Source organism: Pelophylax lessonae (genome assembly GCF_965119305.1).
Source record: "Pelophylax lessonae genome assembly, chromosome: 1".
Taxonomy (NCBI): domain Eukaryota; kingdom Metazoa; phylum Chordata; class Amphibia; order Anura; family Ranidae; genus Pelophylax; species Pelophylax lessonae.
In genome coordinates, this window is record NC_138768.1 from 820,530,050 (window position 1) to 820,556,171 (window position 26,122).

Here is a 26,122-nt window from a genome sequence, read left to right on the forward strand (position 1 = left end):
GATGAGGAGCATTTTTCCTCTCCAGTGTTCACATAAAACTTTAGTAACCTGCATTCTGGTGATTTACGGTACAGCATAGACACTTCAACATGGAAGTTTGATAGACTTCAATTTATATAATTTATTTTATTAAGGTAGAATTTAATAAAAGTTAACTTTTAAGGCTGTGGTGGGGTTGATCCCCGTCTCTATTATTTAAAAATAAAGCTTAACTAGATAAATATCTTTATACGTATATCGTATGTTCATTTAATTCCAAGTATCTGTGGAAAAAAATAGACATTCCTGTCTTTCTAATCCACTGACACCCATCCACTTGGTATTTATGCTAAATAAAATAAAATAAAAAAAAACAGAAAGCCACATGTACAGTAGGTTCTCCTGTTTTTTTGTAGAGCCACTTACTTTATGTGTTCTCCTGTTTTTAGAGAGCCACATATACAGTATGTTCTCCTACTTTTGGAGAGTATCCGGGGGGTACCACCTACGTTGTGTGTATATATATATATATATATATATATATATTAGAGCCCACATAAGCAATGTACTTCATAAATCGCATGTATAGATACGCAAGATAAAAATGATTACATTTTAAAACATTTTCCTGTAACTTGTGAATTAAATTCTGATTTTATTTTCTGAAAAACTCCAAAGCTTGTAAAAAGACCAATTCAAAGGTTACAGGAGAATGTTTTAAAACAAAACCATTTAAATCTTGTTTATCTACCCATGTGTGAATAGAAGGACTTTACTTGTCACATGATTTTATTCTGCACATCCTTAGCGTGCACTTTAGCTAATTAAATGCACAAAGTGAAGGCCAGGGTAAAATTTTTACACACTCAGCATGTAAGGCCTCTGTGCAATGACTTCATACTGAAATCCCAAAATGTAATTTCTCCTTGGTAAAATTGCTATAATGTCCAAATAAAGCGGAAGAGGGTGAAGGGCACATGGCAGCAGAAACAAACCTTAAAGCGGAGTTCCAGTCCCCCAATTCGTTTTGGTTTAAATACTCTGCCGTAATTGTGTTCACTTCAACTGCAACATTTAGATAATGACATTACTGTGGTCCTTTTTATTTTATGTCTAAATCATGCAAAACGAACCTGATCTCGGACGCAGGCAGGGTCCATCTCTGCTGTGGGCATCTGAAGCCCTCTTGGATTCATTTTCGGGATTCGGTGCAAATGGCTACCCAGCATGCACCTCCCGATCTCATTCCTCTGCACTAATGCCACTGCGCGGGGCTCTTTCTTCCTGACAGGTTGCCACAGGAATGGCGGCGTAGGCGGACATTCCCGCCATATTTCTATAGCACCTAGTTAATCAGAGGTTTCTAGTTTGGAAATAACGCAAGATTTCAGTATTAGGCAATTCCCATCGACTCCTGGGATAGACGCGCCGTTATTCCAGGAATCCATGCAAATTGTCTAGTGACGAAATCACCTAGGCAGCCGGAAGTGCTGCAGAAAATAATTGGAAATAAAGTATTTACAAATAAAAAAATATATATTTAAAAATATATATACTGTATTTTTCTGGCGTATAAGACTTTTGAACCTCAAAAAAATCCCCCAAAAATGGGGGGTCGTCTTATATGCCGAGTATAATATCTCCAAGGTAACCCAAGTATAAGTATTACCGGTAGATGAAAATTAGGGGGGTCGTCTTATACGCCCAGTCGTCTTATACGCCGGAAAATACGGTATATAAATATATATATATATGTATATATATATATTTATTGCCATTTATAATTGTGTTCCAGATGGGCATGGCAATGACTGGACATTTAAAAAGTGGGTGGAGCTGCGCTTTAACTTTTCCAGAGAATAATACTGGGCTGTGAGATTGCTGAACTCCTTCTAATAAATATTCTATTAATGGTGATTCCATTATTGGTCACATTTCCATAGTTCTGAACTGTGGGCCTATTTTATAAAATGAGAATAAAAGATAACAGTCACCAATAGCTGTCACTCATTGCTTTCATTGTCCAGCCAGAATAGTGGTATTATCTTGTTATATTAATCCTACTACAATTACTGCAGGAATATTTTGTACTCATATTTTCTTTTTCTTTCTCTTTTGCAGGCTGATCTTTGGCACTCTTTATCCTGCCTATTATTCCTACAAGGCTGTTAAGTCCAAAGACATAAAAGAATATGTAAGTGTTCATTTTAATCATCTAATTTCACATTATTCTGTGTTTGGCATTAGGGTTGCCTCAGTAATGATAAGCAGATAATTACAGGATCCATTTGTACATAAATTATGTTCTTCTGTAAATGGGCCTATTCCATAAAAGCAAGATTCGCAAAGTGAAGTAACACATGGCAGCTAATCAGCAGTCATTTTCTTTGATCTTACTTTAAAGTGTTACTAAACCCAAAACAGTCAAATCATGCAGTAAAGCATGCTTGTTATACTCACTTTGGAACCTAAGGGGTTAATTCTCTGCATTGTTTAAAAAGGCTGTTTGATCCTGTCTTCTCTGATCCTCCACTTCTTCCAACTTCTCCAAACCATCTCCTGATAGAGCAGAGACTAGGGGACAAGCTGCACATGCTCAGTTTGGTGCGTATTGCTAGAGAAAATGTATTTTCTTGGGAGAGTGCATGTGATCAGCACAGGGCCAATTATCACTTTCCAGGCAGAGGGTCAGGGGTCCTGCATCCTTATAGGACTATCATCATCCTTATAGGACTAAAAGATGATGTCATGGCAAGTAAATAGATACCTAACATGTTATGGTTTAAAATTGCGCACACTCGTGGAACGGCGACAAACTATGGTACTTATAAATCTCCATAGGTGAAGCTTTAAAAATTTTCAATGGTTACCAGTTTAGAGTTACAGAGGAGGTCTTTTCCTAGAGTTATTGCTCTCGCTCTGACGATCACGGCGATACCTCACATGTGTGATTTCAACAACGTTTACATTTGCGGGTGTTACTTACGTATGAGTTTTCTTTGGTGTGCGAGCACACGGGGACAGGGGCACTTTACATATTTTTCTTTTTTTTCCTATTTATTTTATTTTTTATATTTTTCACTGTTCCTTTAAAAAAAAAATCTGATCACTTGTATTGCTGTCACAAGGAATGTAAACATCCCTTGTGACAGTAATAGGCAGTGACAGGTACTCTTAATTTAGGGATCTGGGGTCTAAAAGACCCCAAACCCCTCCTCCGCATCTAAAAGTATTCAAAATGGCAAAATCTTCTTTTTTTAATACTGTCACCTTTTTAAAATCGGCGCCATTGGCCACCGCGTAAACCAGAAGTGACGTTGTGACGTTGCTTCCAGGTTACTTCATTGGAGACCCGATCTAAGCTGAATTCGGTGGGTCCGGTGGGTCAGCAGAGCGGCGAAAGGTGGGGGGGGACGGGACATCCCCTTCAGCTCCCTGTGACATTGGGCGAGCAGCTGCTGAGCTGCATCGGTTATCACCAGAAAGCCAACCAGAAAGCTCTAAAAAACGGTACCGGGGTGATGCCTCGAGCTGCAGGCATCATCCAAGGACAACCACTTCTTCAAGCTGACGTACAGGTACATCGGTTTGCGGGAAGCAGTTAATACATCGGTTAGCGGGAAGTAGTTAAAGCAGGGCTTTCTTTCCCAGAGAACAGGTGCAGCAACTCACCTTTCCCAAGTCACCCATTACCCACCTTCAAGCACTGTCCCTTGTTTCCATCCCCTACCCACCTCTTCTAGAGAAGACAGAACCAGTTATAATTTTGTGGTGTTAAGTAATCTGTATAGAATTTGGTAAATATAATAAGAAAAGCAGTAAAATGTATCCCAGGAAAATAGCCCAAAATTTAATTTTTATTTATTTTTTACTAGTAATGGCGGTGATCAGCGACTCCTAGCGGGACTGCAATATTGCAGAGGACAAATCGGACACCTAACTGACACTTTTGACACTTTTTTTGGGGACCAGTGACACTAATACAGTGATCAATGCTAAAAATATGGAATGTTACTGTACTAATGACACTGGCAAGGAAGGGGTTAACATCAGGAGCGATCAAAGGGCTAACTGTGTGCCTGATCAGTGTTTTACTACTGTGGGGGAGGTGCTTTTACTAATAGAAGGCATTGATCCATGTTCCTGCTTAGCAGGAACACATGATCAATGCCTTCTACTGTATAGTGACAGAACGGCAATCTGCCTTGTCTACATAGGCAGACTGCTGTTCTGCCTGTGTAACAAACGATCGCTGGGTGGCAGCGAACATTGGGTCTGCCAAACCCACTGATTGGCTCCTGCTGTGCGCAAGCGCCTGGTACCTGGAAATGCAGGTTTCATGTCCTCTGTACATGGGCAGACTATCATTTGGTCAGAGTACTGAACAATCTGCGGGTCCCGGTAGACATTGGGTCCGTGGGACCCGCTGATCAGCTCCCACTGTGTAAAATCACAGTAGGAGCGTGGCAGGGGCGGCGCGCGCTCATGCCCCAAAACCTGAAAGTGCAGAATCCCATAGATATATATATACACACGTGATTCTGCGCAGCGCGGCCACTCTGTAGCAGTAAATCTGCTATGGGGTGGACAGCAAGTGGTTAAAATCGCTTAAGATGTTACACCCTATTTCTGCCTATGGAACTGTTAAAATCAGTGAGACTCTGACTTGCACCGATTTGAAAAAGGTTCTCGCACTATTTCTGGTGATTACATGAGGGACTCCCCAACAGTACACAGACAGCAAACTTACTAGGGTTCTAACCATTTCTTACTCTATCCAAACCAAAATGTTTTGGCTATATACTCGCACATGTAAAAGGGGACCTTGCAATTTTTTAACATTTTCAGCCAATTTTTTTTATGCTACATATGTTTGGTAAAAAAAAAATCGCAAAAAGCGTATTTTGATTGGTTTGCGCAAAAGTTATCGCGTTTACTAACAAAGGGAAAGATTTTTGCCATTTTTGTTGTTTTTTTTTAACGCGTAATGGCGGCGATCTGCGTTTTTTTTTGCGGGACTGCGACATTGGGGCGGACAGATTGCACCCTTGACTGACATTTTTGACACTTTTGGGGTTACCAGTGACATTTCTACAGTAATCAGTGCTATATATATGCACTGTTACTGTAAAATGACACTGGTAGTGAAGGGGTTAACTTTATTTGAGAGGGAGGGGTGGTGTGTGTCCCTAGGGGCGTGATTCTAACTGTGATTGGCTGTGGCTTGAGCTGTAGGAACAGTGATCAACGGTCCTACATAGTAGAACCGTATGATCACTGTTTCTACACAGGGGAGAATGACAGGCAGCTCGTTTACACTAGCCGCCTGCCTTTCTCCCTCTCCACCGACGATCGCCGAGCGGTCCGTGACCGCGCAGGAGCGCGCCTCCGGCGGCGCGCGCTCGCTCCCCAGAGCCTCACAGGCTAGTGACGTATCGGTACGTCACTTTGCCTGTGAGGGGCTGACCGCCACAGTATATGTACTTGCGGCGGTCGGCAAGTGGTTAAGTGTTTTCTTACCTTTTTATTCTTTTAATATATTTTTTTAAATTCTTTTTACTTAGTTTTTGATGTATAATAGACATCAGTTATTACAACATTCAATAAGAGAAGACAAATCCACCACTTGTGACTAATACAGCAGTTAATCCTGCTGAAAAGGCATAATGATATCAATTGATACCAATTGGCCCAAAGACCCTCATTTTAATAAACTTCTCATTTCTTGGTGTAACGTCCGCTTGGCTTCTCTGTATCACAATCACGAGATATAACAAGAATTTCATTAATTAGAGATCCAAAAAAACAAGTTAAATTTTCAAGAATTATGTCTTCTTGTTCTTTTACTACCTGTGTCACTCAGAAGTAGTAGAACAATTAAATGGATTAGGCTAAGTGGTGTCATATAACATATAATCCCATTGGAGAATATCATCCCTAATAAAGTGCAAAGCCAAAATATTCAGGTAACAAAGGGGACTTTAAATATATCTCCAATGATTTTACAAATAAAATTGCTTCTCCGATTGGCTAGCCAAGGATATTGCAAGGACGTCACATAGAGGAGCCAACAGTGAGCCCCTGTTCTGCTGAAAACTCCAACTTGCCGAATTCTCCAACGACGTTACTTCCGGTGAGTGTACACCAGGAATAATGGAGATTTTGACCACTTGGTGTTTTCACAGAACACCAGCAGCCCTTACACTCCGGTAGATGCTATAAATAGTAGAGATTGTTAGTGTGCCTGCTAGTAACCAAAAACATGACCGCCTCTAGGACAGCGACAACTAGCGGGCGGACTAACAATCTGCACTTATTATAGCATCTACCGGACAGTAAAGGCCGCCGGTGTTGTGTGAAAACACCAAGTGGTCAAAATCTCCAATTATTCCTGGCGTACACTCACCGGAAGTAACTGAGTTTTCGGCAGGACACCGGCTCTGCCCGATGGCCAAGAGTGACCTGGCTGAGCCCTGCAGTTAGGGCAGCCCTAGGTGGGGCCCGGGAGCTTGCCAAACTTTACTTCCCAGGTGAGAGGAGACACCCCAGGGGCCCCACTAATAAGTATTAAGGCAATAATAAATAATCATACATCTTTATTCATACATATTGCAAATACATATCAAATCTTTTTAAATGTGTAAATTTGATTGCAGTTAGATTGTAAATAGTATAGGGACTTAAATTGTAGAGTCCCCGGAGTCATGGGAGGTGTCACGTACCTGGAGATGGAGCCTGACGTGGAGAAGATGGCGATCTCTTACACCTCTGGCCGGGTACCCCTGATAATGTAAACAAGGGGCACGGAAGCCAGGAGTGGCACGTGTGCCTAGAAGTTCAGATGGTGAAGGCTGCTGATGTGAGGTCTGTGTGTACTTGGATGTAGGCTGGATCGTGATGAAGGGCAGCAGGTACTTGGCAAGCTGGTGGGTGGCAGACAGCAGGTACTTGGCAGACTGGCTGGTCACAGGCAGTAGATGCTTAGCAGGCTGGCAGGTCACAGGCAGCAGACACTTGGCAGGCTGGCAGAAAGCAGACAGCAGATATAAGGAAGGCCGGTCACACAGTAGGGTCAGGCAAGCCAGGTCGATAACTAGCAGGCACATCAGGAGCAGAGCAGAAGGCAGCAAAGTAGTCAGGTTCAGGCTGTAGTTGGCAATGGGCAACTGGCAGACAGAGGGATAAAGCAGAGACGTGGTCAAAGAGCAAGCCAGGGGTCGGTTCAGGCAGAGTACAAGCGTGGTCAGATGGATCAGATCACATCTAAAGGTCTCTGGAGACTCTACCATTTAAGTCCCTATACTATTTACAATCTAACTAGCGTCAAATTTACACATTCTTAAAAGATTTGAGATATTTTTAATAATATAATGATGTATGATTGTTTTTAACCCCCTTAAAGACCAAGCATATTTTTGACATTTATTGTTTACAAGTTAAAATCAGTATTTTTTTTGCTAGAAATTAATTAGTTAGAACCCCCAAACATTATATATATATATATATATATATATATATATATATATATATATATATATATATATTAGGGATAGACTGATATGTTTTTTTCAGGGCCGATACCGATATTTTGGTCACAACGTATCGGTATGGGCCGATATTTTGTACATTTAAAGTTTTGAAAAATAAAGACAATTTTTGACACAAATCTGGTACTGAACATGTTAACTTTTGTTTAATGCTTAATGGGTGGTTTGCTGGCACCCTGTGGTGGATGGCTGGCTGTCTGGCACCCTGTGGTGGGTGGGTGGCTGGCTGTCTGGCACCCTGTGGTGGGTGGCTGGCTTGCTGGCACCCTTTGGTGGGTGGCTAGGTGACTGGCTGCCAACCTGTGGTGGATGGCTGGCTGACTGGCTGGCACCCTGTGGTGGGTGGCTAGCTGGCTGGCACCCTGTGGTGTATGGCTGGCTGGCTGGCACCCTGTGGTGGGTGGGTGGCTGGCTGGCACCCTGTGGTGGGTGGCTTGCTGGCACAGGGGCTGTGAGTTGCTGGCTGGTACATTGCCTATGGCTGGCTGGTACAGGGCCTGTGGGTGGCTGGCTGTCTGGCACCCTGTCCGTGGGTGGCTGGCTGTCTGGCACCCTATGGTGGATGGCTGGCTGGCTGGCACCCTGTGGTGGGTGGGTGGCTGGCACAGGGGCTGTGGGTGGCTGGCTGGTACAGGGCCTTTTGGTGGCTGGCTGGCTGGTACAGTGCCTGTGGCTGGCTGGTACAGGGCCTGTGGGTGGCTGGCTGGCTCACTGGTACAGTGCCTGTGGCTGGCTGGCTGGTACAGGGCCTGTGGATGTGGGTGGCTGGCTGGCACCAGGCTGCTGTGGGTGGGTTATGGCTGTGATACACTCCTGCGAGACTAGTCCTGACTCCAGACGAGGCTGTCCAAGGCAAGGGAGGCGGCCTAAAAAGATCGGCAATATCGACCAGTTCCAGGGCCGATACCGATATATTGGGGAAAGTGCATATCGGCCGCCAATATATCGGCCTTGCCGATTATTGGTCGATCCCTAATATACTCAGGAAAGCCCGTACATGCTCGGCTATTCTCGGGCAGACAGTTCATACGTTGTGACGTGTTGGCGCTGGGCGGCGCCATTTTTAAATGCAAGGCGCCTCACCAAACGGTAAGTGAGACCCCTCCGCAGCCCCTGCAACTCCTCAGGAGATGCAGTGCTGCGGGCATGGTACAGGAGATTCTCCAGGAGAATCTCCTGTACCATGCCCGCAGCACTGCATCTCCTGTACTATGCCTGAAGCACTGCCTCTCCTGTACCATGCCCACAGCTCTGCATGTACCATGCCCACAGCCCTGCACCATGCCCGCAGCCCTGCATCTCCTACACCATGCCCGCAGCCCCTGCATCTCCTGCACCATGCCCGCAGCCCCTGCATCTCCTGCAGCATGCCCCCCAGCCCCTGCACCATGCCCACAGCCTCTGCATCTCCTGCACCATGCCCACAGCCCCTGCATCTCCTGCACCATGCCTGCAGCCCCTGCATCTCCTGCACCATGCCCGCAGGCCCCTGCATCTCCTGCACCATGCCTGTGGCCCCTGCATCTCCTGCACCATCCCTGCAGCCCCTGCATCTCCTGCACCATGCCCGCAGCCTCTGCATCTCCTGCACCATGCCGCAGCCCCTGCATCTCCTGTACCATGCCCGCAGCCCCTGCATCTCCTGTACCATGCCCACAGCCCCTGCATCAATTTGTAACAATGAAACTACATCCTGCATATCAGATATTTATTTACATTACGATTCATAACAGTAGAAAAAAATTACAGTTATGAAGTAGCAACGAAAATAATTTTATGGTTGGGGGTCACCACAACATGAGGAACTATATTAAAGGGTCGCAGCATTAGGAAGGTTGAGAACCACTGCCCTGGAGCATAAAATGGAGATCATTGCAATGCTTTATGTCACACCGTATTTGCGCATTTTTTTTGGAAAAAATACAGAAAATAGTAAAGTTAGCCCAATTTTTTTGTATAATGTGAAAGATGATGTTACGTTGAGTAAATTAATACCTAACATGGCATGCTCCAAAATTACGCACGCTTATGGAATGGTGACAAACTGCGGTACTTGAAAATCTCCATAGGCGACGCTTTAAAAAGTTTTACAGGCAACCTGCTTAGAGTTACAGAGGAGGTCTTGTGCTAGAATTATTGCTCTCGCTCTAACAATTGCCACGATACCGCACATGTTTACATATGTGGGCGCAACCTGCATATGCGTTCGCTTCTGCGCGCGAGCTCGGAGGAATAGGGCGCTTTAAAAAAAAACAATCACTTTTATTCCTATTACAAGCAAATGTTTCTGTACTTACTGTGTGATGCTTTACATTTATTTAACTTTTTTAGCTGGCTCCAAAATTTAAAGCAAATTTGTCAAGCCCTGCTTTATGAAATGAGGGCTTTAGTGACTTCTTGGTTCAATATGCATGTGTATATGTGTGCACTGGGAGATAAGGGACAGTGTGGCTCACAGTTGTATGTTGGTTACTGATAGTGATGCTGTTTAGTCTCTCTCGTTGGCTGCTGGTGGTGTTCTAGCACACTTTATAGCCACACAACAATGTTAGATTACTCTAAAGCATATTAAAGGGCCTCTTAAACGGGAAACTGTTAAATTTGTTTGTATTAGTCTTCAGTCACTTACCACACAACTTTTTGAAATAATTACCTATTTTACTACTAACATTTTAAACCCTTTGATTATTTCAGAGGAAAAAAAAAAAAGAAAATTTTTTTTCTCAAAATGCACATTTCATATATGAGCAATCTACAATTTCAGTATCAGCAAAATTGGATACTATAAAAACACAAATCCCATTAACACACTAATACCTATTTAAACAATAAAAATAATGTGTAGCCTAAATAAATAAAACTCCATCATGTTTCTGAAGTAAGGTAGACAATAAAAGATATTTTATTGGTTGAAGGAGGGTAACCTCACTGCTTTTCCTATACACTACTGTTTTATAATCAGGAGCTGTAATTTATAGAAACATAAAGCTAGTATGAGCTACTTTTTATGGTTAGGCAACACGTAGCTAAAGAGCCCAAAAGAAGGAGAGTTGGCGGCTATGCAGTTAGCTCATAAACCACATGACACAACACCAAACCACATTTAAGTTGGAAAAATCCAGTTTAGCGCCATGGAGCAGAGAAGTACATTAGCTTCAGGGTACAGTCAGATATTTCTGGAGAGGCAGGCATTGGAGGGTTTCCTATCCTTTTGAATAAGTTTTTGTTGTCAACCATAAGTAGTGAATAAAAAATGGCTTTAGATTTAGACAAACTTTAGACATAGTATGGCACATTATATTTATTAGTGTCACTGTTCCTCTGTGGCAGCCAAGAGTGTTCATAGTGGAGCTTCATTTCCCACAGCTCGTAAAATGCCAGGCAACAGAGCATTTGAAATTATTGTATTCCTATTCAGTTCCCAACTGGTAATTTAATAACTTTGGTAAGATTGACCAAATTAAAGAACTGCTTAAAAAAATAGACCGATGGAAGGTTACCCTGAATTAGTAATATAAAAAATCACAAAGGACACAATAGTAGGACATTGCATATGCCTCCAATAATAACACAAAGCACAGTTAAAATAAAAATATACAATTTTATCAAGTCTATACATTAAAAACATTCTGACATTGGTTAAGACAATACTTGAATAACATTTGAAGTCAAAATCTTATCAACAATTAATCCCTGAAAAAACTAGTTGGGATATCAAGATGGTCACTATGTTAGGGCAAATCAACCCAACTGTCCCTGATTTTAAGGGACTGTCCCTAATTCGGAACAAAGTCCCTCTGTTTCTTTTTCCTCCTAATTTGTCCCTCATTTTGTCTCATCAAAAGCCAGCGTTTTGAATATCAGTGAAAAAACACTTGCTGCGGCGTTCCTGCAGAGTCCTATCCAGAGATTGTCGGCTTCTGGGCGGAGACAGGGCAGGTATACCACTGCTAGACGCCGAGAGACGCAATGTCAGTTGCCGTCAGGAAACCACGCCCTACATGTTTCGTCATAGATTACGTCTCTCGGGGGGGTTGGTTCAGATCAGGTTTCAGCTGCTTTGGTGTTAATGAAATGAACAACAGGTGCACTAGATGGACAACAATGAAACAGCCTCCTGGATTTACAGGTGGAGGTCACTGACATTTTTTTTCCTACTCCTCTTTTCTGACTGTTTTTCACTAGTTTTGCATTTGGCTAGGGTCAGTGTCACTACTGCTAGCTTGAGACGATACCTGGACGCTATAGAGGTTGCACAGGCAGTCCAACTCCTCCAGGATGGCACATCAATATGTCCCATTGCCAGAAGGTTTGCTGTGTCTCCCAGCACAGTCTCAAGAGCATGTAGGAGATTCCAGGAGTCAGGCAGTTACTCTAGGAGAGCCGGGCAGGCCGTAGTAGGTCCTTAACCTATCAGCAGGACCGGTATCTGCTCCTTTGTGCAAGGAGGAACAGGATGAGCACTGCCAGAGCCCTACGAAATGACCTCCAGCAGGCCACTGGTGTGAATGTTCCTGACCAAACAATCAGAAACAGACTTCATGAGGGTGGCCTGAGGGCCCAATGTCCTCTAGTGGACCCTGTCCTCACTGCCAGGCACCGTGGAGCTTGATTGGCATTTGCCATTGAACACCAGAATTGGCAAGGCAGCCACTGGTGCCCTGTGCTTTTCACAGATGAGAGCAGGTTCACCCTGAGCACATGTGACAGATGTCAAAGGGTCTGTAGAAGCTGTGGAGAACATTATACTGCCTGTAACATTGTTCAGTATTACCGGTTTGGTGGTGGGTCGATGATGGTCTGGGGAGGCATATCCATGGAGGGACGCACAGACCCCTACAGGCTAGACAATGACACCCTGACTGCTATTAGGTATCAGCATGAAATACTTGGACACATTGTAAGACCCTACGCTCGTGCAATGGGTCCTGGGATCCTCCTGGTGCACGACCATGGCACGGCCTCATGTGGCAAGAGTATGCAGCCAGTTTCTGGAGAATGAAGGAATTGATACCATTAAATGGCCCCCATGCTTGCCTTAGCTAAGTCCAATAGAACACCTCTGGGACATTATGTTTCGGTCCATCTGACGCCGCCAGGTTGCACTTCAGTCTGTTTAGGAGCTCAGTGATGCCCTGGTCCAGATCTGGGATTAAATACCCCAGGAAACCATCTGTCATCTCTTTAGAAGCATACTCCGACGTTGTCAGGCATGCATACAAGCATGTGGGGGCCATACCAACTACTGAGGACCATTTTGAGTTGCTGTAATGAAATTTCAACAAAATGGACTAGCCTGCTGCATGATTTTTTCACTTAGATTTATGGGGTGTCTTTGGGTTCAGCCCTCTCTGTAGGGTAACAATTTTCATTTCCATCAAACGATGTGGCATCCTTTTGTTCCTAACACATTACCCAGTCCATATCAGAGATCCAGCATGATATTTTCCCCATTGAGATCTGATGTGTTTTCAAAGTGTTCCTTTAATTTTTTTCATCAATGTACAGTTGCTTTCTATGTGCCCCATTCACATTGGAATTGTGTTGGTGTGTGCTGGGAAAAGTTTAGACATGCTGCATTTTTTGCAATACAACAGAAAAAAAATGTTACTAAGCACATCAATATGTCACAATGTTCTGCTGTGCTTTCTTTTCGTGGTATTTGATTACCTCTGCGTTTTTTATTTTTTGCTCTATAAACTAAAAAAAGACTGACAATTGTGAAAAAAAAAACAATATTTTTTTACTTTCTGCTATAAAATATATCCAATAAAAAAAATCTAAAAAATCTAAAAAATCTAATTTCTTCATAAATTTAGGCGAATATGTATTCTGCTCCATATTTATGGTAAAAATAAAAAATCCCGGGGGCGTGTCCAAGATGGCGACTTGAGCAGACGTGCCTGCTGAGAGCTCCGAGAGCGATTTATCCTGACTATACTCCGTGACTCCTTTTCCTACTTACCTTGGCCGTTTCGGTCCTCTGCATGCCCAGCCGATCATCCGCCCGACCGCAGCGGGCGAAGAAGCTCCGTTTTCCGCAGCCGGTGCAGTCCCCCGAGGCGCCCGCTCCCGCGCAGACTAGGCCGCAGCCGCCTTGCCCTTCCTGCAAAATGGCCTCTCAGGTGGAGCAACACCCTGCTGCCGGGGTCCCGCTGCCTGGCATCCCGGAGGTCATGGCGGCCATAGTAGCCTGCCAGACGGCACTCACCACGAAGATCGAGGCGGTGCAACTGGATGTCTGTCTGATGCGGCAGGACTTTGACAAGATCCGGGCCCGTCTCACGGAGGTGGAGCAGCGTGTTGGCCCGGTGGAGGATGTGGTGGCTGAACATACGGCCTCCCTGCGGGTCCTGCATACCAAGGTGAGGGCCCTGGAGTTCCGCGCTGAGGACGCCGAGAATCGCAACCGGCGCAACAACCTCCGGATCGTGGGACTCCCGGAGGGGGCGGAAGGTAGGGACCCGACGCTGTTCGTGGAGGAGCTGCTCCGGTCCTTGCTGCCTGCGGCCCGCTACTCCCAGCATTACACCGTAGAGCGGGCTCACCGGGTCCCTCCTCGCCCGGGCCCGGAAGGCTCCCCCCCTCGCACTCTGATCCTTAGACTGCTGAATTTCAGGGACCGGGATGAGACCCTGCGGGCGGCTCGGGCGGCGGGGTCTCTGTCTTACCAGAATGCCAAGCTCATGATCTTCCCAGATTACACCGTGGAGACACAGAAGCAGCGCCGTTCCTTTGATGCTGTCAAGGCTGCGCTCCGGTCTCGGGGCATCAAGTATAATATGCTGTTCCCGGCTAAACTCCGAGTGATTGATGGTGATTCTACACGTTTTTTCACGGATCCTAGAGATGCATCGGACTGGCTGGAGCGCCTTCCCCCCCGTGGCTGAGTGGGTATCTGTTGCCCAGCGTTGTTTCCATCACCTATATGTCACCGCTGGCTTGTTTGCTCTACCCTTCCTGGTTTTTTCCATGAGCCCTGGCTGCCATGTTGGCGGTGACTTGCACCACCCTTGTTGGATTGATTGCGGCCCTGCGCCTGGACGCCCAAGGATTGCTGTCTACACCTGCGGTCGAATGAATGGCTGGCTGACTTGAACTCATTGGACCTACAGATTTGGATCCGGTTTGTGATGCTCTCGGCTGCACCATGCAGCTGCACTTGACTGGTACCGGTTGTGCCTGCCTTACCTGAGAGCCCGTTGGCCCTTGGTATCACGTCACCTGTTTGACTTGTTTGTTGTGGGGTGTTAGGGGATCCATGCCTGCCCTTGTTTTTGGGTCTGGCGGGGTGGGGGGGGGGACCGTGGGTTGTTTTGTTCTGACTCGCATGCTGCATTTTTTTTTGTTGTTCATTTTTGGATAACCTGCGAGCTCAGGGGTTTGTATGTACAAGGTTGTGTTTTTCTGGTTGCTCTTTATTTTGTGCCTGGTGTGGCTCCGGCCCTCTGTGGGACCCTTGAGGGGGTCTGGATGGTGTGCGGGTGGCCTGGCCCCCCGGCTTTCGGTGGAGTGGTGGTGTGGGCCTATCCTTCCTTACTGGTCCCCTTGGGTGATAATGGCGAGGGTTGATGTGATTTCCTGGAATGTGCGGGGTATGAACTCTGCGGTTAAACGCTCCTTGGTTTTTACCTTTCTGCGCAGGTATGCCCCGCACATTTGTGTGTTGCAGGAAACCCACCTGTTGGGATCTCGTACTCGGGGTCTTAGGCGGGCCTGGGTGGGCGCCCACTATCACTCCACGTATTCATGCTACGCCAGGGGGGTTAGCGTCCTCGTGCATCGATCCCTGCCTTTTCGGCTGCTGGAGGTTAGGACTGACCCGGCCGGGAGGTATGTGCTGCTACATGCTATCATACATTCTGTGCCTTTTTTGTTGGTGGGTCTTTACTTGCCTCCTCCGGTTGATCATGCCTTCCTCTACACTCTTATGCAATTGATTGTCTCATATGATGTGGTTAATGTGCTATTGCTGGGTGACTTTAACATGTCTCCCACTCCGGATCTGGATCGCCTTCACCCTCCCTCGGTCTGGTCTGACGCCTTGGCCCGTTGGATGTCCACCTTTTCTCTGGTGGATGTCTGGCGGAGCTTACACCCGTCGGATCGGGCGTTTACGTGCCACTCGGCCTCTCATCGGACTTTCTCCCGCATAGATTTGGCGCTGGCCTCTATGGAGGTTGTTAAAATGGTTGCGGCTGCCTCTATTTTGCCCCGAGGCATCTCTGACCATGCTCCCTTATTGCTTTCTCTCCGGTTGTCTGATGGGAGGCCGAGTGGAGGGTGGCGGCTGTCTAGATATTGGATATCGGAGCCCTCTATTATGGAAGTTATGCCGGTTGAATTGTCCACTTTTTGGTCGCGCAATCTCGAGCACCCTGACCCTCTGGTCCTTTGGGATGCCTTCAAGGCCTGGTTGAGAGGAGTGTATATTACCCGTATTGCGGCAGCTCGCAGGAATTCTGTGCGGTCTCTGGAGCAGTTGGAGGCATCCCTTCGCTCAGCGGAGGAATTATATGTAGCGGCCCCTGATGCGGCCCGTTATTCATCCTTCCAACGTGCGTTGCGGGAGCTCTCGGTTTATAGGGCTGCTGCCACAGAGAAGTCCCTTCTCTCGACAGCTCAACGGATTTTTGAACATGGGGACAAAAATGGCCGTCTGTTGGCCTGGTTGTCGAGGGAACAGACTCCGGTCACGCATATAGGTCGGATCCGATCCCCTTCGGGCGACATGGTATCTGATGTTTCTGATGTAAATTCTTGTTTTCTAGATTATTATCGGACGCTATACACCTCTAGGGTGAACTATGCTGATGATGATTTGGAGAGTTATCTGGATGGTGTCTCCCTCCCGGAGTTGGATGCGGAGACTAGGGCACGCTTGGATAAACCCATCACCTTGGAGGAGGTTCAGATGGCGTTGTCGAGGATGCAGCCTGGCAAGGCTCCGGGCCCAGATGGTATCCCAGTAGAATTTTATTCTACATTCCAGGAACCCCTGGCGCCTCGCCTGGTGGATCTCTTGACTAAGTTTGCGGACCTGGGTGCCTTGCCGGACTCTTTCTCCGAGGCCCTCATAGTGCTCATCCTTAAGCCTGGTAAGGACCCGGAGGACTGCTCCTCGTATCGCCCTATATCCTTACTGAATGCTGATGCCAAGCTTCTGGCCAAGGTCTTGGCCATTCGTTTGTCCTCGGTCATTGAGGACCTTGTGCATGTGGATCAGACTGGTTTTATGCCGGGGAAGGGGACGGACATTAATCTCCGTCGTCTTCACCTCAACCTTTCTGCTCCCCATCTCAATCCTGGGCAGCGGGTGGTGGCCTCTCTGGATGCGGAGAAGGCTTTTGATTCGGTCGAGTGGCCGTATCTCTGGTCGGTGCTCCGTCGCTTCGGGTTTGGTCCTCGCTTTCTGGGTTGGTTGCGCCTGCTCTATCGACGACCGTCGGCTCGGGTCCACACGAATGGCGTCGCCTCTGCGGCTTTCCCTCTGGGCAGGGGGACGAGGCAGGGCTGCCCGCTTTCCCCTGGGCTTTTTGCCCTGGCTTTGGAGCCGCTGGCGGCCCTGGTTCGCTCCTCGGAGGATGTTCGCGGTTGGAGGCTGGGCTCCCTAGAGGAGAAGGTGTCCCTCTACGCCGATGACACCTTGCTGTATCTGGCGGATGCGTCCTCGTCCCTACAGGCCGCTCTGGCCATTTTCAAAACATTTGGCAGGTTTTCGGGGATATGTATTAATTGGTCCAAATCGGTGCTGTTCCCCCTCGATTCGGATGCGCGGGCCTTGGCGGCCCCTTCTCCTTTGATGTGGGTGGACGAATTTAAATATCTGGGGATCCGGATTACCAAGAACAGTGGCGACTATCTCTCCCGCAACGTTACCCCTATATTGGACCGTCTTCGCGACCGCTGCGCAGGTTGGGGATCTCTACCATTGAACCTACTGGGCCGTATTAATATCGTTAAGATGATTTTTTTGCCAAAATTCCTGTATGTATTTCGCCAGTCCCCGGTGTGGATCCCGGCCGGCTTTTTTCGTGACCTCGACGCTTGCGTCGGCTCCTTTTTATGGGCTGGTTCGCATCCCCGGTTGCATTTACAACTGCCAGTGTCGTCGGGGGGCTTAGCTCTTCCTCATTTTAAGCTTTACTTTTGGGCGGCAGTCCTGGTCACTGTCCATTGGTGGTTCGCAGGCTCCCGATCTAATGCAGCGACGTGCCTGGAGGCTGCTTGCTTGGGCTCCCTGGCGGGCCTCGGCAATCTGCCGTATCGGGGAGTGCGGGCATATCCGTCTCTACCACTGCCTACTAGATCTACCCTCAGGGTTTGGACGGCGGCTCGTGCGCGGTTTCTCCAACCTAATACTTGGTCCCCCTATCAGCCTTTGTGGGGCAATCCCTCCCTCCCTCATCTGCGGACGCTTCCGGATCCGCAGGTCTGGGCTGACCGTGGAATTCGCAGGCTAAGGGATATTATGCCAGTTGGCGAGTTGCGCACGCTTCAGGACTTGCGTGGCTCCTTTGACCTCCCCCGTTGGATTGGGTTCCGCTATCTTCAATTGCGCCATGCGATCCGTGCCCAGTTCCCGACCACTCCAGTTCTCCAGACTGACCGCCTGGAGGATGTCCTCGCGCAGGCTGAGCTTCCCAAACCGTTATCCGTCCTTTATTCCACCCTCCTTGTTGAGGCCTCTCCGGCCCTGGAGCGCCTGTGGCGGCGTTGGTCTGCGGATATACCTGGCTTGGATAGGGAGGATTGGGACGACTGCTTGGGACGGGGCTCAAGCTCAGTTATAGCTGCCAGAGACAAGCTCATCTACACTAAATTTCTGCATAGGGTTTACTTCACTCCTTCGAGACTGCACAGAATGTATCCTGCACGTTCGGCTGACTGCCCTAAGTGTCTGCTGTCTGAGGGCTCCTACATGCACATGTTCTGGGACTGCCCGCGCGTGGCGGAGTTCTGGGGTGAGGTGTTTGAAGTTCTGAACACCCGCCTAGAACTTAGGGTTGTGTGCACCCCGGAGCTGGCGCTTCTGGACATCCCGGACCAGGTCAGGCGCTCTAAATACTCGAGGTTAATGCTATCTTTGGTACTGTATTATGCCAGGAAAGAGATAATTCTGCGGTGGGGTTCCCCCTCCCCTCCCACGCTGTCGGCGTGGAAGGTCCTGGTTAACGGGGCCCTCCCCATGTATAAACTTACCTACATTGCTAGAAATTGCCCCCGCAAATATGATAAGATTTGGCAACCATGGGTGGATAATGTAACTTGATTTCCTATTCACTGGTTGTGTATTGCATATTGATCTACTGGTTCTCTCAGGGATCTTACTTGACCTCCTTGTATCTTGCTGTCGTATCACTGTATTGTGCTCCCACTGTGCCTTGTTGTTGCCTACTCTCAATGTACTGATGTTTTGGGATTGCTACTTCCCGTTTGCTCTCATGGTGGCCATTGTCTACACACTTACTGTATACTGTTTTTACCTTGTTTTTTTTCAATAAAGAGCAACCTTGTTTGTAAAAAAAAAAAAAAAAATAAAAAATCCCAACAAGCGTATATTGATCGGCTTGCGCAAACGTTATAGCTATTACAAACTATGGTATACATAGTGGAATTTTTACTTATTTATTTATTTCTAATAATAGTAATGGTGGCAATGAGTGACTTATAGCAGAACTGCGATAATCCGGCAGACAATCAGACACTAACTGAGTTAGTTCGTTGTGGGAACCAGTGACACTAATACAGTGATCAGTGGTAAAAATATGCACTGTCACTGTACTAATGACACTGGCTGGGAAGGGGTTAAACATATAGGGCGATCAAAGGGTTAAATGTGTGCCTAGACAGTGTTTTTGTGTAAAGAGTGAGGTGCTTTTACTAAGGGATGTGATGAATTTTATTCCCTCTTTTGCAGGAAAAGAAAATCCATCACTTCCCCCCTGTCAGGATGGAGCTCTGCCTTGTTTACATAGGCAGAGCTCCGTCCAGCCTCTCTTTCCGATGATCGGCGGGTGCCGGTGGACATCCATTGCCCGGCACCCACTGACCAGATTCTGCTGTGAGTAATCACAGCAGAAGCGGTGTGCCGGCAGCACATGCGCCCCCTATGCAGAAGTGCAGAATCACGTATATATATATACGTATATGTGATTCTACATAGAATGGCCGACCTGTAGCAGCAAATCTGCTATAGGGAGGTTATTAATAATTAAGAACTGTAATTGCCCATAACAACTGTATTTCAATTGTCCTTTCGCAGACTGAGAGGATAGAGCAAAAATTCTGATTAGTTGCCTTATTACTACTATCACGAATAAGTATTCCAGAGAAACTAACAAAACCTTTCCCTTGTTCCTAGGTAAAGTGGATGATGTACTGGATAATATTTGCACTTTTTATGACACTAGAAACATTTACGGATATTTTTCTGTGTTGGTAAGTGTCTCATAATAATATTCTTTTACATTATGTATATAGTTACACTATATTACCAAAAGTATTGGGACGCCTGCTTTTACATGCACATGAACTTTAATAGCATCCCAGTCTTAGTCCATAGGGTTTTCATATTGAGTTGGCCCACCCTTTGCAGCTATAACAGCTTCAACTCTTATGGGAAGGCCGTCCACAAGGTTTAGGAGTGTGTCTATGGGAATGTTTGACCATTCTTCCAGAAGCGCATTTGTAAGGTCAGGCACTGATATTGGACGAGAAGGACTGTCTCGCAGTCTCCGCTATAATTCATCCCAAAGGTGTTCTATCAAGTTGAGGTCAGGAATCATTTGGCGAAAGAGGGATTATGGTATGGGGTTGTTTTTCAGGGGTTAGGCTTGGCTACGCCAATATATAGAACATAAGAAAAGTCCAAAGCCCCGGCAAACATCACTAAAACTTTTGGTGGGTTTAAAATTGGAACAATCTTTCCATAACTAGCTGTGGGGGGGGGGGGGGGGGGCAAGGCTAGGGTTATCTAGCCAGATTTGCCAGACAAGGTTGAATTTTTTGACCGCATTATGATAGCGATAGGCCAATTGTTCTCTAAGAAGGATAGAGGTAACCTGCCTAGCGGTATCCCCGAGCGTGACTCGGGGTGGATTTTCTATGCTGTTATCGGTATCCCCAAGCCATGCTCTGGGTGGATGTGCAGAGCGCGCAGCGGTGTCTTACCTTCTCCTGGCGATTCAGCGATGATCTCCCATTGCTGTGATCGCCAGCCATCTGAGATCCCCGCCGCTCGTCCGTCCTCCGTCGGTCTGATGACTTCCTAGTTCCGTTCCCTGCAGCAGCAATGCTGCATGGGAGCGGAACTAGGGAGGGAAATTCAAACGTTGAACGTTGCACAAAACACAAACACACCCATAACATTTATATATATATATATATATATATATATATATATATATGTATGTATGTATGTATGTATGTATGTATATATATATATATATATATATATATATATATATATATTATATATATATATACACACACACACACATATATATATATACACACGTACATATATATATATATATATATATATATATATATATATATATATATATATAATATAACGCATGAATTATAATCTAATCAATAATATCATTTTATTATATAATATATATATATATATATATATATATATATATATATATATATATATATATATATATTATATTATATATTATATAATAAAATTATATTATTGATTAGATTATAATTCATGCGTTTGTGTTTCAAATTTATTACATCTGGAATGTCTTTTAGAGTCTTGTTTTGGTCAGGTTTAAGTCAGTAATTACTAAGAATTGTAGGCCTATAATACATAACGCCAAATTTCCATGAAAAAAATTGTACCGCTTTTGGTACAGAATTCCTGACATAATCATACCGCCAGGGAGGTTAAAGTAGGCAACCCACTGGGCCCTAATAGGCACAGTAGATGCCAGCCAAAATCAGCCAATCAACTTCCTAGCAAGGTATAATAATCTGGTTACCATGATGTAAATACCTTTTGGATACACTTCAGCATTGATCGGACCCAACAGACACACCAGCGGGTTGGGAGGTATAGGTGTTTGGGCTAGATAAGAAATAGTCTGCATAACCTCTGCCCAATATCGTGTAAGTTTCGGGCAACGTCATATCCTGTGTACAAAGTCCCCTCTGTGGACTGTATATTTCGGGCATAAGGGAGAGTCCTTCCATCCCCAATCAAATAATTTAATAGGTGTACGATAAGTTCTGTGCAGGATAAATAGTTGCCAGAGTTTATGGAAGGCCGATACCCACACAAATGTAAGAGACTCCAGGGCCGTGTCCCATTGATCCCCATCTTTATCTCCAATATCAGCAGTCCAATGGGTTCTACATTTAAAGCTGGATAAACGCTATACAACTTTTGTTGTTAGATTTCCTTTAGATTTACCTCCACCTATGTAGTGCAAGGGCCTGCCTAATTCCATACAAATTGAAAGTGTTTAGATTTGACCTCATATTATATGGTTTTGGTAAATCTAAAGGAAAAAATCTAAAGACAATTGTATAGTGTGTATGGCCCATAAGTAAGGCAGGATTCTAAATGGATGATAACAAGAGTATGCTGGTGATATCAACCCTTGCGATCAGACGCCTGACTAACCACCTGTAGCAACGAGGAGCTAGAAACAGTCAGATCTAGCATTTGTTTTTGGGTCTGTATCGCATGTCTGAGTTGGAGATATTGATAGAATTGTTTGCGTGTTAATCCAAATTCCACACATAATTGATCATACACCTTGAAAGCAGTGTTAATTTCGTCGACTAAATTAACACAATTTTAGTCGACTAAAATACGACTAAAACTAAAACAATTCAGATGACTAAAATACGACTAAAACTAAAATGGCATTTTAGTCATAAGACTATAACTAAAATTAAATAAAAAATTGACATCATCAAAATGAACACTCCTCTGCTGGCCATTTCTATATCGGCAACACAATTCCATCCAGAGCCTGTAATAATAGCACATTAAAGTTTAAACATGTATTGCACCACCGCATAAGCATAAGTAAGGAGCATCTACTAAGCTGCTGAAAACTAAACAATTAAGAAAAAGGCTTTTCTTATATTTTTCCCTAATATTTAATGTTGTTAATATATTCAGGTAATATGTGCAATGACATTACAGCCAATGGAGTTTACAGCAGTGTTAATTTCATCAACTAAAACGTTTTCGCCACCGCTTTCGTCACCGGCATTTTTCAACTGACGAAAACGAGATGCAAAGTATAGCACATTTTCATCAAATGAGACAACTATGACGAAAATCAAATCCGTTTTCGTTAACGAGCGAAAACTAAACGAGAATGTGAGGCAGGGACGTTTACCGAACTTCCGGTTTTCACGGAGCTCCGCCTGTGTGGCGTCTGGCGTGGCGTGCCCCGTGACGTCCGACGTGAGGAGTGGACTACTACGAGAGAGTCGACTCGAGACCAGTCACCTGACCTCACCAGAGCACTGCAGGCCCAACTCATCACTCAGCACTGGCACCCGGCCACCACCACATCCAGAGCAGAGCACCCACTGTGAGTTAACAGCCAGGCCAGCTATTTCTGCCTCCCTGAGTCCCCTCAGACCTCTCACCAGTCACCACTGGCATCCGATTCCGCCATCCATCCAGGACTGTGTGCGTGCATATAGGCCGCTGAGGCCCGCCCGGCTCATCCTGTTCAACAACTTCAGTTCAGAGTCAGACCAGAGACCACCCTTAAACCTGAGACCCCCCATCCAGCACTCTGAGCAGCACTGTGTGCACTGACTGCAGGCAGCAGCATTACAGGCCTCCTATCTGACCTGACCACGACCATTTAGATGACTAAAATGAGTTTTAGTCGACTAAAATGTAGGAGGTTTTAGTCGACTAAAATGTACTGGAGTTTTAGTCGACTAAATACGACTAAAACTAAAACACTTGCAGAAGACTAAAATGGGACTAAAACTAAAATGCCATTTTAGTCCTAAGACTAAGACTAAAACTAAATTGAAATTTGCTGCCAAAATTAACACTGCTTGAAAGTGCCAATATAAGTATAATTGATTGAAAAACCAGATTCCCTGTTGCCTCCATAAGGAAAATCCCTGTAGTTTACATAATTCAGGATAATTAGGGTTATTTCACAATGCAGTAAACTCCATAGGAGACAGCTCTTTTTTAAGTGGAATTGTCTGTGTGCCCTTGTGTCTGTTAACATATGTATGAATACAAGTAAATAGTTATTTTTGTCTTCAAGTTTTTGTAACAATGTTTCATCATTTCTTTTTTCTTATTGAATGTAATCTATTGTATACTTGGTATCTCTTAGGTTTCCATTTTACTATGAGCTGAAAATAGCGTTTGTGGCCTGGCTCCTATCTCCTTACACAAAAGGTTCCAGCTTACTTTATCGGAAATTCGTCCACCCCACCCTGTCATCAAAAGAAAAGGTATAGATGTTTGCATTTACTTTTATTCTATTTACATTGCATGGATCATTACCTTTGTACATTTGTTTTCCATTCCCCCACCATCAGACCACAGTTTTCACTGCTGTATGTTAAGAGCCTTTACAGCGAGCCCAGGTTTACTGTATGCTGATAAATTAATGGCAGACATACTGTGTACAGCAGGCATTTGGATAGTGGGAAAGAGTTGAAGAATATGTAAACCCAATATTTCAGATTCCTGATATGTACCTGCTGTACCATGTACTTGTATGAGATAGTCTCCTGTTATCGTTGTATTGCTTCCTTTGTGTGAAATCCCTGGTGTTCCTGCCAGTCCCCCCCCCCTTTTTTTTAAACTGACCACACTAGGCATGAGAGCACGGCATAGTCAGTTTTCTGACTGTGTCGAAAACTGAGCCTGCTCTCCTCTAATGATCATGTTTGTCCTGACACGCACCTCCTGCACAGCCATTTACTGGGCTGCTGTAAAAATATTTCATTCCATGCAACATAAGTGACTTTGTTCTACCATCATACATCCCTGAAGAAAGCATATACAGTCCGAAACACGTCGGGGGATTCTGTATATGCTATATATGCATGTATCGTGGAGCTTACCTATCGTAACTCAATTCCACCCACTGTTTCATTTGTGATTGACATGCCTGCATTAGTGTGCCTTAGGTAAAACCTTGATGTTGCAGTACACAGAATGTACACATAATGTTCAATACACAGAATGTATACTGAACGCACCCCAGAAATGTAATCTCCTGCTTGTGAGGCTCATTGAGTTACTAAAAATTTGAGTTACTTCTTCTCAGCCACATATCAGATTCAAGCCTTCCTTAAAACGTTGCATCTGACAGGAAGCCCTCTCATTGGCCACTCAGGTAACTCCACTTTAGTGGGGAAAAAAATATCAAATAAAGAAAAAATAATACAGCGTATACAATTGCGACACAAATCATATTGTAATTGAATGTTATTAAAAATGACCTTTTCTTTTCAATCTGCAACTCTGTCATTTTCTGAAAATGCAATACAATATGGCTACCTGGGGGTGTTCTGTACACAGAATGTGACGGACATGCCTGCATTAGAGTGCCTTAGGTAAAACCTTGATGTTTCAGTACACAGAATGTACACATAATGTTCAATACACAGAATGTATACTGACCACACCCCAGAAATGTCATTTCCTGCTTGTGTGATTGGCTCACTGATTTTCCCAGAAGTCTGCACTAAGATACAAGTCAGATTTCTGGCATCCCCTGCAACAAAAATGTCATTTTTGGTGAGATACTCTCAATAGGAACACGTCTAAAGGGATGCAGGCCCAGCAGCTTTCCTCATTAGTGCTCTGCAGGTGCACAGCTAATTGATAATTATGAAACCATTCCCATTAGACCCACTCGGCACAGAGGAACAAACAGGGATTTCTTCAGAATAACAAAAGGTAGAAATCTGCAACAAAGTTTGTTATAATCTTTGTAATGTACAGGGATCACCCAGAGGGGAATGTTTTTTTCTCAACAAAAGTGGAGTCACGCTTTAAAGCTCATTACTGCATTTATTCCATCTTCTGGTTATCTCATATTGTAGGTACATTAACTAACACCTGGTACTATTTTGTTTACAATTCTAGGAAATTGATGAATGTCTCATCCAAGCAAAAGATCGCAGTTATGATGCTCTGGTTCACTTCGGCAAAAGAGGCCTCAATGTGGCTGCTTCAGCGGCTGTCACAGCTGCAGCAAAGGTAACATGGCCCTTCATCTTTCACATACCTTGTCATTGCTGGGCGTGTGCAAACCACAGGTTGTTGGTATTATATAACTCAAAGGACAAATTCAAACTAAATATACTGGAACTGCTTTAGGCCTGGCTCATATCTATGCATTTTTTTGTGCATTTTCTGTTTTGCAGAAACACACTACAGTCCATCGAACATGGTTTCCTCTGGGTCTTGTTCACATCTTGTGTTTTTGCTTCCATAGACTTCAGGGGGTCAAAACGTGTATAGAAAAACGCAAAATGCACCTGGAATATGCATCAACTGCAACCTGCATAGGTGTGAACCAGGCCTTAGGCTTGGGTCACACCTATGCATTTTTTTTTGCGTT

At 45.1% G+C, this 26,122-nt stretch overlaps 1 protein-coding gene across 8 annotated transcripts in view; it reads left to right on the top strand.

Moving 5' to 3' along the window:
• REEP1 (receptor accessory protein 1) overlaps positions 1-26,122 on the top strand; it is a 189,918-nt gene that overhangs the window by 63,476 nt on the left and 100,320 nt on the right. For all 8 annotated transcript variants that reach the window (XM_082258547.1, XM_082258541.1, XM_082258544.1 and 5 more), the window contains exons 2-5: positions 2,101-2,173; positions 19,891-19,967; positions 23,876-23,996; positions 25,645-25,758. In XM_082258547.1, coding sequence (XP_082114673.1) covers positions 2,101-2,173; positions 19,891-19,967; positions 23,876-23,996; positions 25,645-25,758 — 385 coding nt within the window. The remainder of the gene's footprint in view (positions 1-2,100; positions 2,174-19,890; positions 19,968-23,875; positions 23,997-25,644; positions 25,759-26,122) is intronic.